This window comes from Pristiophorus japonicus, chromosome 1 (assembly GCF_044704955.1).
Source record: "Pristiophorus japonicus isolate sPriJap1 chromosome 1, sPriJap1.hap1, whole genome shotgun sequence".
NCBI classification, from domain to species: Eukaryota; Metazoa; Chordata; class Chondrichthyes; family Pristiophoridae; genus Pristiophorus; species Pristiophorus japonicus.
Window position 1 is genome coordinate 329902222 of NC_091977.1, and position 15695 is coordinate 329917916.

At 45.7% G+C, this 15695-nt stretch overlaps 1 protein-coding gene across 1 annotated transcript in view; it reads left to right on the plus strand.

Annotated features, from left to right (window-relative positions):
- The window catches only part of pkhd1l1.1 (PKHD1 like 1, tandem duplicate 1), a 402260-nt gene that overhangs the window by 196772 nt on the left and 189793 nt on the right, over nt 1–15695 (plus strand). Inside the window, exons 43-45 of the mRNA XM_070881087.1 lie at nt 8608–8764; nt 9518–9674; nt 15311–15390. Of these exons, the coding sequence (XP_070737188.1) occupies nt 8608–8764; nt 9518–9674; nt 15311–15390 (394 nt within the window). The remainder of the gene's footprint in view (nt 1–8607; nt 8765–9517; nt 9675–15310; nt 15391–15695) is intronic.

Sequence of the window (15695 nt, forward strand, 5' to 3'; positions counted from 1 at the left end):
GATTGGCTAACTAACAGAAAACAGAGAGCCGTGATAAATGGTTCATTCTCAGGTTGGTAATCAGTAAGTAGTGGGGTGCTGCAGGGATCAGTGCTGGCGAGTGTAACGTAACCAAGTTTGCTAACAATACAAAGATGGGAGGAAAAGCAATGTGTGAGGAGGACACAAAAAATCTGCAAAAGGACATAGACAGGCTAAGTGAGTGGGCAAAAATTTGGCAGATGGAGTATAATGTTGGAAAGTGTGAGGTCAGCACTTTGGCAGAAAAAAATCAAAGAGCAAGTTATTATTTAAATGGAGAAAGATTGCAAAGTGCTGCAATACAGCAGGACCTGGGGGTACTTGTGCATGAAACACAAAAAGTTAGTATGCAGGTACAGCAAGTGATCAGGAAGGCCAATGGAATCTTGGCCTTTATTGCAAAGGGGATGGAGTATAAAAGCAGGGAAGTCTTGTTACAGTCATACAGGGTATTGGTGAGGCCACACCTGGAATACTGCGTAAAGTTTTGGTTTTCATATTTATGAAAGGATATACTTGCTTTGGAGGCAGTTCAGAGAACCATAGAAACATAGAAACATAGAAAATAGGTGCAGGAGTAGGCCATTCAATATGATCATGGCTGATCATGCAACTTCAGTACCCCATTCCTGCTTTCTCTCCATACCTCTTGATCCCTTTAGCCGTAAGGGCCACATCTAACTCCCTTTTGAATATATCTAACGAACTGGCCTCAACAACTTTCTATGGTAGAGAATTCCACAGGTTCACAATTCTCTAAGTGAAGAAGTTTCTCCTCATCTCGGTCCTAAATGGCTTACCCCTTATTTGTTTCCTACATTACAATGGTTCACTAGGTTGATTCCGGAGATGAGGGGGTTGACTTATGAGGAAAGGTTGAGAAGGTTGGGCCTCTACTCATTGGAATTCAGAAGAATGAGAGGTGATCTTATCGAAACGTATAAGATTATGAGAGGGCTTGAAAAGGTGAATGCAGAGAGGATGTTTCCATTGATGGGGGAGACTAGAACTAGGGGTCATAATCTTAGAATAAGGGGCCACCCATTTAAAACTGAGATGAGGAGGAATTTCTTCTCTCAGAGGGTTGTAAATCTGTGGAATTCTCAGAGGGCTGTGGAAGCCGGGACATTGAATAAATTTAAGACAGAAATAGACAGTTTCTTAACCGATAAGGGATTAAGGGGTTATGGGGAGCAGGCAGAGAAGTGGACCTGAGTCCATGATCTGATCAGCCATGATCGTATTAAATGGCTCGAGGGGCCGTATGGCCTACTCCTGCTCCTATTTCTTATGTTCTTATGTTATGTTCTTATGTCCTCCAAACAATGGAGCAAGAGAGTCCAGCGTCTGCCAGTCTAAGCTTCAATGGTATTGAGTCAGTGGAAGATTACAAATTAATTTTACAAAGTTTGTCCATGAAGTACATGAGTAATTTAAGGCTTGATGTGTAGTGAGTGTAGTGTGCTCACAAGGAACAGGTGACTTTGGACCTATGGTGTCAGCCATGACTCAGTGGGTAGCACCTTCAACTCTGAGTCAGAAGGTTGTGGGTTGTGCTCAAGTCCCACTCCAGGGACTTGAACACATAAATCTAGGCTGACACTCCAGTGCAGTACTGAGGGAGCGCTGCATTGTTGGGGGTGCCATCTTTTGGGGGATTCATTAAACCGAGGCCTTGTCTGCTCTCTCAGGTGGGCGTAAAAGATCTCATGGTACTATTTCAAAGAAGAGCAGGGGAGTTATTCCCGGTGTACTGGCCAATATTTATTCTTCAAGCAGTATCACGAAAACAGATTATCTGGTCATTATCACATTCCTATTTCTGGGAACTTGCTGTGTGCAAATTGGCTTACAACAGTGACTACACTTCAAAATTACTTCGCTGGCTGTAAAGCGCTTTGGGATGTTTGGTGGTCGTGAAAGACACTATATAAATGCAAGTCTTTTCTTATGGTTCCCAAAGCTCTCCACCACTGAGGGGAGTTTCCTCACATCATGTCTGGATCTGTTGTCGACTAATTGATCGAGATTGATTTCTATGATTAGTCAACAACTCCATTATCGTTGTATCATGTGATTATCATCATTGGCAATCCCTTGGAATCGAAGAAGACTTGCTTCCACTCCTGGAGTGAGTTCTTTGGTGGCTGAACAGTCCAATACGAGAGCCACAGACTCTGTCACAGATGGGACAGATAGTCGTTGAGGGAAGGGGTGGGTGGGACTGGTGCTCTTTCCACTGTCTGTGCTTGATTTCTGCATGCTCTTGGCATTGAGACTCAAGGTGCTCAGCGCCCTCTCGGATGCACTTCCTCCACTTAGGGCGGTCTTGGGCCAGGGACTCCCAGGTGTCAGTGGGAATGTCGCACTTTATCAGGGAGGCTATGAGGGTGTCCTTGTAGCGTTTCCACTGCCCACCTTTGGCTCGTTTGCCATGAAGGAGTTCCGAGTAGAGCACTTGCTTTGGGAGTCTCGTGTCTGGCATGCGGACTACGTGGCCTGCCCAGCGGAGCTGATCAAGTGTGGTCAGTGCTTCAATGCTGGGGATGTTAGCCTGAGTGAGGGCGCTGATGTTGGTGCGCCTGTACTCCTAGCGGATTTGTAGGATCTTGCGGAGACATCTTTGGTGATATTTCTCCAGCAACTTGAGGTGTCTACTGTACATGGTCCATGGCTCTGAGCCATACAGGAGGGCGGGTATTACTACAGCCCTGTAGACCATGAGCTTGGTGGCAGTTTGGAGGGCCCAGTCGTCAAACACTCTTTTCCTCAGGCGACCGAAGGCTGCACTGGCGCACTGGAGGCGGTGTTGGATCTCGTCGTCGATGCCTGCCCTTGTTGATAGGAGGCTCCCGAGATATGAGAAGTGGTCCACGGTGTCCACGGCCGCGCCGTGGATCTTGATGACTGGAGGGCAGTGCTGTGTGGTGAGGACAGGTTGGCGGATGACCTTTGTCTTACAGATGTTTAGCGTAAGGCCCATGCTTTCGTATGCCTCAGTAAATATGTCGACTATATTCTGGAGGGCGGCCTCTGTATGTGTGCAGACGCAGGCATCATCCGCGTACTGTAGCTCGACGACAGAGGTTGGGGTGGTCTTGGATCTGGCCTGGAGACGGCGCAGGTTGAACAGTTCCCACTGGTTCTGTAGTTTAGTTCCACTCCAGCGGGGAGCTTGTTGACTGTGAGGTGGAACATGGCAGTGAGGAAGATTGAGAAGAGGGCTGGGGCGATGACGCAGCCCTGTTTGACCCCGGTCCAGACGTGGATTGGGTCTATGATGGATCCGTTGGTAAGGATCACGGCCTGCATGTTGTCATGGAGCAGGCGGAGGATGGTGCCGAACTTTTGGGAGCATCCGAAACGGAGGAGGACGCTCCATAGACCCTCGCAGTTGACAGTGTCAAAGGCCTTTGTAAGGTCGAAGAAGGCCATGTGTAAGTGCTGGCACTGTTCGCTGCTTTCTTCCTGTAGCTGTCGCGCTGCAAAAATCATGTCCGTTGTGCCCCGAAGGGGACGAAATCCGCACTGTGACTCCGGGAGGAGCTCCTCGGCCACGGGGAGAAGACGGTTGAGGAGGACACTAGCGACAACTTTTCCAGTGACTGATAGTAGGGAGATTCCTCTATAGTTGCCGCAGTCGGACTTGTCCCCTTTTTTAAAGATGGTCATGATTACTGCATCTCTGAGATCCCCCGGCCTGCTCTCCTCCCTCCAGATGAGAGAGCGGAGGTTGTGTATTCGTGCCAGCAGTGCCTCTCCATCATACTTCAATGCCTCAGCAGGGATTCTGTCCGCACCCGTAACCTTGTTGTTTTTGAGCTGTCTTATGGCTTTTTCTACCTCATGCAGTACAGGAGTCTTACTGAGGTGGTGGCAGGTAGCATACTGTGGGATGGAGTCGAGAACACTCGAGTCAAAGGCAGAGTCTCAATTGAGGAGATCTTCGAAGTGCTCCTTCCACCAGGCCTTGACTGCCTCGGTGTCCTTGATAAGTGTTTCCCCGTTCTTGGCCAGCAGTGGGGTGGGCTTTGGGTGTACAGCAAAATTCTAAAAGGACAAAGGGTGTTAAAAAAACAAGCCTGAAGGCTTTGTGTCTTAATGCAAGGAGTATCCGCAATAAGGTGGATGAATTAACTGTGCAAATAGATGTTAACAAATATGATGTGATTGGGATTACGGAGATGTGGCTCCAGGATGATCAGGGCTGGGAACTCAACATCCAGGGGTATTCAACATTCAGGAAAGATAGAATAAAAGGAAAAGGAGGTGGGGTAGCATTGCTGGTTAAGGAGGAAATTAAGGCAATAGTTCAGAAGGACATTAGCTTGGACGATGTGGAATCTATATGGGTAGAGCTGCAGAATACCAAAGGGCAAAAAACGTTAGTGGGAGTTGTGTACAGACCTCCAAACAGTAGTAGTGATGTTGAGGAGGGCATCAAACATGAAATTAGGGGTGCGTGCAATAAAGGTGCAGCAGTTATAATGGGTGACTTTAATATGCACATAGATTGGGTTAACCAAACTGGAAGCAATAAGGTGGAGGAGGATTTCCTGGAGTGCATAAGGGATGGTTTTTTAGACCAATATGTCGCGGAACCAACTAGGGGGGAGGCCATCTTAGACTGGGTGTTGTGTAATGAGAGAGGATTAATTAGCAATGTCGTTGTGCGAGGCCCCTTGGGGAAGAGTGACCATAATATGGTGGAATTCTGCATTAGGATGGAGAATGAAACAGTTAATTCAGAGACCATGGTCCAGAACTTAAAGAAGGGTAACTTTGAAGGTATGAGGCGTGAATTGGCTAGGATAGATTGGCGAATGATACTGAAGAGGTTGACTGTGGATGGGCAATGGCAGACATTTAGAGACCGCATGGATGAACTACAACAATTGTACATTTCTGTCTGGCGTAAAAATAAAATAGGGAAGGTGGCTCAACCGTGGCTATCAAGGGAAATCAGGGATAGTATTAAAGCCAAGGAAGTGGCATACAAATTGGCCAGAAATAGCAGCGAACCCGGGGACTGGGAGAAATTTAGAACTCAGCAGAGGAGGACAAAGGGTTTGATTAAGGCAGGGAAAATGGAGTACGAGAAGAAGCTTGCAGGGAACATTAAGACGGATTGCAAAAGTTTCTATAGATATGTAAAGAGAAAAAAGTTAGTAAAGACAAATGTAGGTACCCCTGCAGTCAGAATCAGGGGAAGTCATAACGGGGAACAAAGAAATGGCAGACCAATTGAACTTTGGTTTGGTATTCACTAAGGAGGACACAAACAACCTTCCGGATATAAAAGGGGTCAGAGGGTCTAGTAAGGAGGAGGAACTGAGGGAAATTCTTATTAGTCGGGAAATTGTGTTGGGGAAATTGATGGGATTGAAGGCCGATAAATCCCCAGGGCCTGATGGACTGCATCCCAGAGTACTTAAGGAGGTGGCCTTGGAAATAGCGGATGCATTGACAGTCATTTTCCAACATTCCATTGACTCTGGATCAGTTCCTATGGAGTGGAGGGTAGCCAATGTAACCCCACTTTTTAAAAAAGGAGGGAGAGAGAAAACAGGGAATTATAGACCGGTCAGCCTGACATCGGTAGTGGGTAAAATGATGGAATCAATTATTAAGGATGTCATAGCAGTGCATTTGGAAAGAGGTGATATGATAGGTGATATGTCAGCATGGATTTGTGAAAGGGAAATCATGCTTGACAAATCTTCTGGAATTTTTTGAGGATGTTGCCAGTAGAGTGGACAAGGGAGAACCAGTTGATGTGGTATATTTGGACTTTCAGAAGGCTTTCGACAAGGTCCCACACAAGAGATTAATGTGCAAAGTTAAAGCACATGGGATTGGGGGTAGTGTGCTGACATGGATTGAGAACTGGTTGTCAGACAGGAAGCAAAGAGTAGGAGTAAATGGGGACTTTTCAGAATGGCAGGCAGTGACTAGTGGGGTACCGCAAGGTTCTGTGCTGGGGCCCCAGCTGTTTACACTGTACATTAATGATTTAGACGAGGGGATTAAATGTAGTATCTCCAAATTTGCGGATGACACTAAGTTGGGTGGCAGTGTGAGCTGCGAGGAGGATGCTATGAGGCTGCAGAGCGACTTGGATAGGTTAGGTGAGTGGGCAAATGCATGGCAGATGAAGTATAATGTGGATAAATGTGAGGTTATCCACTTTGGTGGTAAAGACAGAGAAACAGACTATTATCTGAATGGTGACAGATTAGGAAAAGGGGAGGTGCAAAGAGACCTGGGTGTCATGGTACATCAGTCATTGAAGGTTGGCTTGCAGGTACAGCAGGCGGTTAAGAAAGCAAATGGCATGTTGGCCTTTATAGCGAGGGGATTTGAGTACAGGGGCAGGGAGGTGTTGCTACAGTTGTACAGGGCCTTGGTGAGGCCACACCTGGAGTATTGTGTGCAGTTTTGGTCTCCTAACTTGAGGAAGGACATTCTTGCTATTGAGGGAGTGCAGCGAAGGTTCACCAGACTGATTCCCGGGATGGCGGGACTGACCTATCAAGAAAGACTGGATCAACTGGGTTTGTATTCACTGGAGTTCAGAAGAATGAGAGGGGACCTCATAGAAACGTTTAAAATTCTGATGGGGTTAGACAGGTTAGATGCAGGAAGAATGTTCCCAATGTTGGGGAAGTCCAGAACCAGGGGACACAGTCTAAGGATAAGGGGTAAGCCATTTAGGACCGAGATGAGGAGGAATTTCTTCACCCAGAGAGTGGTGAACCTGTGGAATTCTCTACCACAGAAAGTTGTTGAGGCCAGTTCACTGAATATATTCAAAAAAGAGTTAGATGAAGTCCTTACTACTAGGGGAATCAAGGGGTATGGTGAGAAAGCAGGAAGGGGGTACTGAAGTTGCATGTTCAGCCATAAACTCATTGAATGGCGGTGCAGGCTAGAAGGGCCGAATGGCCGACTCCTGCACCTATTTTCTATGTTTCTATGTTTCTATGTTTGGCCTGTAGGTGGCCTTGACTGCAATGAAGAATCCTCGCACATCTTGGTTGTCGGCCAGCTGCTGTATCTCCTGTGCTTTCTTCATCCACCACCTGTTCTTTAGGTCCTGTGATTAGATCATGTGACTACCAGGTTGGTAAAAGGTGAACTAGATGAACTGTGGTATTTTTCCATCTCGTAATTCTTATGTTCCTATTTTTACACAGGTGGTTTGGACCCAAAGCAAAACCATTTCATATTATAAGAATATAAGAGCATAAGAAATAGGAGCAGGAGTAGGCCATACGGCCCTTCGAGCCTGCTCTGCCATTCAGTAAGATCATGGCTGGTCTTCGACTTCAACTCCACTTACTTGCCTTATTATCCCCATATCCCTTAATTCCTCTGCAGTCCAACAATCCACCTATCACAGTCTTCAATATACTCAACGACTCAACATCCACAGCCCTTTGGGGTAGAGAATTCTGAAGATTCACAACCCTCTGAGTGAAGAAATTCCTCCTCTTCTCAGTCCTAAATGTCTGACCAATTTTCCTGAGACAAGGCCCCCTAGTTCTAAACTCTCCAGCCAAGAGAAATAACCTCTCAGCATATACCTGTCAATCCTCCTCAGAATCTTACATGTTTCAAAGAGATCACCTCTCATTCTTCTAAACTCCAAAGAGTATAGGCCCAGTTTACTCGATCTCTCCTCATAAGACAACCCTCTCATCCCAGGGATCAATCTAGCGAATCTCCGTTGCACTGCCTCTAAAGCATGGATGTCTTTTCTTTGATAAGGAGACCAAAACTGTGCACAGTGCTCCAGGTGTGGTCTCACCAAAGCCCTGTACAATTGTAGCAAGACTTCCTTACTCTTGTAATCCCAACCCACTTACAATAAAGGTCAACATGTCATTTGCCTTCCTAATTGCTTGCTGTACCTGCATGTTAACGTTCTGTGTTTTCTGTACGAGGACACCTAAATCTCTCTGAACACCAACATTTAATATTTTCTCACCATTTAAAAAGTATTCTGTTTTTCTATTCTTCCTATCAAAGTGAATAACCTCACAATTCCTCACATTATACTCCATCTGCCAACTTATTGCCCACTCACTTAATCTGATGATATCCTTTTACAGGTGCTTTGTGTCCTCCTCACAGCTTCCTTTCATACATAGCTTTGTATCTTCAACAAACATGGATACATTGCACTCGTTCCCTTCATTTAAGTCATTAATATAGATTGTAAATGGCTGTGGCCCAAGTACTGATCATTGCAAATATATGCAGTGCTCCTGACTTATTAGTCCTTGTTTTTCTCTATGTGGTCCAAACTGATTTACTGAATATGGTTGTTAAACGCCATCCCACTAAATATTGGAAAAGTCTTAAATAAAATTAAATTGTATAGATTAAAAAGTACATCTAAAATTGAACAATATTTCTCAGTGAATAAAAACACAATGGCAAAGGATGGAGAGCTCTTTTGTCCTGCGTTGTCTGTGTGCAATGTCAAGTACCTGATGTCAGTATAAGTTTAGTTCAGAAAGGGTAAGCGTCACTCGCCAGTAATGTCTTAATTCTCTAACAATGTCCCGTTTCCACTCTTAGTTCAAACATAAATGAGACTGTTGTCACCATAGCTGAAGCTCCCTGTGAGATCCAGTTTGTGAATGAGACCAACATTGTGTGCGTCACCAACGCACAATCTCCATCCCAACAGACTAAAGTCAAAGTCAGCGTAAAGGGAAACGGCATCGCCAAGCTGGTAAGAGAATTCGTGAAGTCTTCCCGAGAGAAGGGTGGGGGCTCTTGGTGCAAAGATGGTGTAGTTCTGGTGCAGAGGATTGGAATTTGGGGCATCATTTAGATAGACCATTGTGATACCCGTTCTAAAATACAGCCTCAATTCCGGTGGACTTGGCTGTTGGCAGAAGATGAGCTTGCCCCCAAACTGGTATACATATTAGGGTTAGCAACCTTCCAGGAGCGTTCCAGGAATTAAAGATTGATCTTTAATCACTGCTGCGAGCAACAGCCAGAGAGAAAAATCAGAGGGGTATTAAAAAATTGTGAGCTTTTTTTTACATTTGCTTATTAATTCTAAAAATTGGAGATGGGGATAAAAGGCTGTTTGCTCGGGTAGGGCAGTTGGAAGATGAGAGGTCCTGTGATGAAACCTCCAGGACTATGTCCAACCAGAGTTGGCTACCCTACCCCGTATGGAAATGAGATGGTGATGATGAGGACCAAAGGGGTTGTCCCGGAGATTCCTCCATTTACACCGGAATTGCACCTGACTTAACTTAAGCCGTCAAAAAGAGAGGACAAAGCCTACCTGCAGGACTTGTCAAAGTGGTTTCAGTTCACAGGCTTTGAATGTCTACAAACTTGTTCTACAACAAACAGATTCGACTGAAGCGATTTAGAACAAACTCTGCGTATATATTTGGGAAGAGCTAAAGGCCAGTGACTGTTGTAGATGGGAATATATCATTATTTGTTCTTTATTTTGCCCTAGGAATATGCAGATTTCTACTACATTGATGTCTGGTCCTCCCGTTACACATGGGGAGGTGAGTCACCACCTGAGAGAGGCTCACTTGTCGTTATCACCAAAGGGCAGACAATACTGCTAGATCAGAGCACCCCCATATTGAAGATGCTCCTCATTCAAGGTAATTGCACTAAAAGCCTCATTGACTGAAGAATTAAAACTAAATGAGGGAGAAATTCGGGTGTGGCCCGTTTGGGGCATTTACTTTTGAAAGTTGAAAAAATTAGCGGCAGGCACTGATGATTTTCAGTTTTTTAAAAATGAGGTGTTTGCGCTCCAGGAAGGAAGTGGAGCACTCCTAAATCAAGTGCTGCACTTCCTTCCTGGAGCACTAAAGGACGCAGGCGGGGCACAATGGCCTATGCAGCTCTGCCGCATTCCGAGGCTCCTTCCCTCCCTTAAAGGAAAGGGCCATCGCTGCCGGCTCTGCATTGGGGCCAGTGAGCTGCGTTCCGGCCCGATCAGCTCCATGCACTGCAGCAAAGTGCCGGGCTGATCAATTGGGGCCCAGGAGAATTTAAAAAATATTGAAAAAAAACATTTTAGAAATTTTGCTATTTACCTCGGCAACATCTACTTTAACTTTCACGCCCCCGAAGCACCCGGCCTCCCAATCAACGCCTCCTGCGATGCTGCAGGGGCGGAATTAAGTTCGGGTCCGGGGCGCTACTAGAGTGATGCGCATGGCAATGACATCACGATCTTTGGTGCAGGAGATCGGGATGCAACATTTTACCGCTGCTGCAATCCTCTCATTCAGTCGTTCATCTCACTGCACCCGGTCAGTAAGTTGTTAGCACCCCGTTATCGCCCCCCGAGAGGCGATAACAGGAGACGCTAAGGAGGCCAATTTCTAGGCCAATATGTTTCACTGTACAGCCCAGGACCCAGTCTAATACCGAGAAAGACTGGGTTACAAAGCAAGTTGGCTAAGGCAGCCTGAGTTCATAGTATCATGTAGCCCAGAAGGAGGCCATTCAGACCATCGTCACAGTTCAGACCGGTTGGATTGAAATCTCCACTGTCTTCTGCATGCGAAGGTCCTACATGAAAGGAGTGTTGGACAGCAAATTCAGTCCCCAAAACCCACAGATACCCAGGACAAAGCTGCTGACAATTCAGCACCAATTGGAATCACAAGCCAAGTTTGTATAGAGCAGAGGTATTGTACAGGTGCAACGTCCCGAATCCCGACTTCTGAAAACCAGAATTGTCCGAAAAATGGACATTTTGGCGAGTGGCAAGGAGCGGAGGATCAGTGGACGGCAAGGTCCGAAATCCGGCAAAACCCGAAATCTAACATAGAAACATAGAAAATAGGTGCCACTTGGCCCTTTGAGCCTGCACCACCATTCAATAAGATCATGACTGATCAATCACCTCAGTACCTCTTTCCTGCTTTCTCTCCATACCCCTTGATCCCTTTAGCCGTAAGGGCCGTATCTAACTCCCTCTTGAATATATCCAATGAACTGGCATCAACAACTCTCTGCGGTAGAGAATTCCACAGGTTATCAACTCTCTGAGTGAAGAAGTTTCTCCTCGTCTCGGTCCTAAATGGCCTACCCCTAATGCTTAGACTGTGTCCTCTGGTTCTGGACTTCCCCAACATCAGGAACATTCTTCATGCATCTAACCTGCCCAGCCCCGTCAGAATTTTATATATTTCTATGAGATCCCCTCTCATCCTTCTAAATTCCAGTGAATACAGGTCCAGTCGATCCAGTCTTTCTTCATATGTCAGTCCTGCCATCCCGGGAATCAGTCTGGTGAACCTTCGCTGCACTCCCTCAATAGCAAGAATGTCCTTCCTCAGATTAGGAGAACAAAACTTAACACAATATTCCAAGTGAGGCCTCACCAAGGCCCTATACAACTGCAGTAAGACCTCACTGCTCCTATACTCAAATCCCCTAGCTATGAAGGCCAACATACCATTTGCTTTCTTCACCGCCTGCTGTACCTGCATGCCAGCTTTCAATGAGTGATGTACCATGACACCCAGGTCTCGTTGCATCTCCCCTTTTCCTAATCTGTTGCCATTCAGATAATATTCTGCCTTCGTGCTTTTGCCCCCAAAGTGGATAACCTCACATTTATCCACATTATGCTGCATCTGCCATGCATTTGCCCACTCACCTAACCTGTCCAAGTCACCCTGCAGCCTCTTAGCATCCTCCTCACAGCTCACACCACCACTCAGCTTAGTGTCATCTGCAAACTTGGAGATATTACACTCAATTCCTTCACCTAAATCATTAATGTATATCGTAAATAGCTGGGGTTCATCATTAATCATTAATGTATATCGTAAATAGCTGAGCCCTGCGGCACCCCACAAGTCACTGCCTGCCATTCTGAAAAGGATCCGTTTATCCCGACTCTCTGTTTCCTGCCTGCCAACCAGTTCTCTATCCACGTCAGTACATTACCCCCAATATCATGTGCTTTACTTTTGCACACTAATCTCTTGTGTGGGACCTTGACAAAAGCCTTTTGAAAGTCCAAATACACCACATCCACTGGTTCTCCCTTGTCCACTCTGCTAGTTACATCCTCAAAAAATTCTAGAAGATTTGTCAAGCATAATTTCCCTTTCATAAATCCATGCTGACTTGGACCGATCCTGTCACTGCTTTCCAAATGCGCTGCGATTTCATCTTTAATAATTGACTCCAACATTTTCCCCACTACTGATGTCAGGCTAAACAGTCTATAATTGCCTGTTTTCTCTCTCCCTCCTTTTTTAAAAAGTGGTGTTACATTAGCTACCCTCCAGTCCATAGGAACTGACCCAGAGTCAATAGACTGTTGGAAAATGATCACCAATTCATCCACTATTTCTAGGGTCACTTCCTTAAGTACTCTGGGAAGCAGACTATCAGGCCCCGGGGATTTATCGGCCTTCAATCCCATCAATTTCCCTAACACAATTTCCCGCCTAATAAGCATTTCCTTCAATTCCTCCTTCTCACTAGCCCCTCGGTCCCCAAGTATTTCTGGAAGGTTATTTGTGCCTTCCTTCGTGAAGACAGAACCAAAGTATTTATTCAGCTGGTCTGCCATTTCTTTGTTCCCTATTATAAATTCACCTGAATCTGAGTGCAAGGGACCTACATTTGCCTTCACTAAACTTTTTCTCTTCACATATCTATAGAAGCTTTTGCAGTCAGTTTTTATATTCCCAGCAAGCTTCCTCTCATATTCTATTTTCCCCCTCCTGATTAAACCCTTTGTCCTCCTCTGCTGAATTCTAAATTTCTCCCAGTCCTCAGGTTTGCTGCTTTTTCTGGCCAATTTATATGCCTCTTTCTTGGATTTAACACTATCCTTAATTTCCCTTGTTAGCCACGGTTGAGCCACCTTCCCCGTTTTATTTTTACTCCAGACAGGGATGTGCAATTGCTGAAGTTCATCCATGTGATCTTTAAATGTTTGCCATTGCCTATCTACCGTCAACTCTTTAAGTATCATTTGCCAGTCTATTCTAGCCAATTCACGTCTCATATCATCGAAGTTAGCTTTCCTTAAGTTCAGTACCCTAGTCTCTGAATTAACTGTGTCACTCTCCATTTTAATAAAGAATTCTACCATATTCTGGTCACTCTTCCCCAAGGGGCCTCGCACAACAAGATTGCTAATTAGTCCTTTCTCATTACACATCACCCAGTCTAGGATGGCCAGCCCTCTAGTTGGTTCCTTGACATATTGGTCTAGAAAACCATCCCGAATACACTGCAGGAAATCCTCCTCCACCGTACTGCCACCAGTTTGGTTAGCCCAATCTATATGTAGATTAAAGTCACCCATGATAACTGCTGTACCTTTATTGCACACATCCCTCATTTCTTGTTTGATGCTGAACCCAACCTCACTACTACTGTTGGTGGTCTGTACAGAACTCCCACTAGCGTTTTCTGCCCTTTCGTATTCCGCAGCTCCACCCATGCCGATTCCACATCATCCAAGCTAATGTCCTTCCTTACTATTGCGTTAATTTCCTCTTTAACCAGCAACACTACCCCACCTCCTTTTCCTTTCTGTCTATCCTTCCTGAATGTTGAATGCCCCTGGATGTTTGAGTTCCAAGCCTTGTTCACCCTGGAGCCATGTCTCCGTGATGCCAATTAATTGTTGCCTGTATAGTTAATCGTCCACCTCATTATGAATACTGCTCACATAGAGGCATAGAGCCTTCAGGCTTGTCTTTTTAACACAGTTTACTCCTTTAGAATTTTGCTGTAATGTGGCCCTTTTTGATTTTTGCCTTGGGTTTCTCTGCCCTCCACTTTTACTTTTCTTCTTTCTATCTTTTGCTTCTGCCCCCATTCTACTTCCCTTTGTCTCCCTGCATAGGTTCCCATCCCCCTGCCATATTAGTTTAACTCCTCCCCAACAGCACTAGCAAACACTCCCCCTAGGACATTGGTTCTGGTCCTGCCCAGGTGCAGACCGTCCGGAATCTAGCACGGATTCAGTCCACGGCAAGGTCCGAAATCCAGCAAAACCCGAAATCTGGCATGGATTTGGTCCCAAGGTTTCCGTATTTCAGACTATTAGTTTTCTTTTCTGAAATCCGGCAAAACCCAAATGCCTGCATGAACTCGGTCCCGAGGATTCCGGATTTCAGATGTTGTACCTGTATTGTAAATGAGTTGGGTGGTTTTATTTCTCAGGACCTTTGAATACTTTCGATAAAGTACTGAGCTCTATAAGGAGAAAATGTTGCATGGGTGGGCAGAATTTGTTTAGGCAAGTTAGCGGGCCTGAAATGACCCCAACGCCCACCCAAATGTGGGCCTCATGTAGATTATTCAGGTTAGTTGCTGGCACCTGTGGTGGCTCCACATGCAGCTCACCTGTTTAATAAAGGTGAATGTCGGACCGTGTGCCTCGCCGGCAGCAGTCTGAAGGGAACTCCGAGAGAATGAACCGATCACAAGTACTGCTCATCATGGTTCCACAGGAATAATAACTTGCCTTACGTTGGTGGTCGCTGTCGACTGTGTATCAGAGCGCCTACCCTGCTCTACACCGTCCACTTTCGGCAAGTGGTCTTGTAAATAAGGGGCTAGCGCCTGTTTTTATGTGTATTTTACCCCCAGGAGGGGCTGCAGTGAGGCTTGTTGCACAGAACTGAAGCTGGGTTCTTCATGTGTGGTCCCAGTGAAGCGTGCTAGAAATTGCATAGTATTTACAGCTATTCATCCCAACTGCTTCATGCCAGTGTTTATGCTCTTCCCACCCTTCTTCATCTCACCCTATCGACATATCCTTCTCGTCCTGTCTCCCTCATAACTTCCCCTTAAATGCATCGATGCGATTCACCTTAACTACTCTGTGGGTAAATAAGTTTCTTCTGAATTCCCTATTGGATTTATTAGTGACTATTTTATACTTATGGGCCCTAGTTCTGGACTCTCCCACAAGTGGAAACACCCTATCGAACCCTTTCATAATCTTCAAGACCTCTATTAGGTCACCCTCAGCCTTCCCTTTTCTCGACAAAAGAGCCTCAGCCTGTTCAGATCTCCTGATGGGTATAACATCTCAATTCTGGTATCATGCTTGTGAATCTTTTTTGCACCTTCTCCAGTGCCTCAACAGCAAAAATGCTTTGGCTTACCCCACTTAATCAGAGTCAACGATAGACACCAAACAGTGACTGAGGCAGAGTGGTACGTCACTGTTTACTGGTGCTGGTGAGCTATGGAGTAGGTGAATACGATCACGTCCCTGAACCTCTTGTGTGTGCAGGTGGAACACTCATGTTCGATGAAGCTGACATTGAGCTCCAGGCAGAGAACATTCTCATCACAGATGGAGGACTTCTCCAGGTAACACCACAGGGAATCAATGCCAATTGATCAGAGTTTAGGCTCGTGCCTCTACGGTTTATGGGTGCAGGTGTGGAATAATTCTGGATCCGCAACGTCTTCCAGATAAACTTATTTATACATTATTTGCAAGGAAATAGGACACGTATTTGGAAAAAGAAAATAATAGGTTGTGAAGAAAGAGGCAGGGAGATGGGATAGAGCAGACATATTAATGCTGGCTCAGACACGATGGCCTCCTCCTGTGCTATAAATCCCATGATTCCGCATTGGCCCAGGAAAGTTGTGCACCTTGAGGATGGACA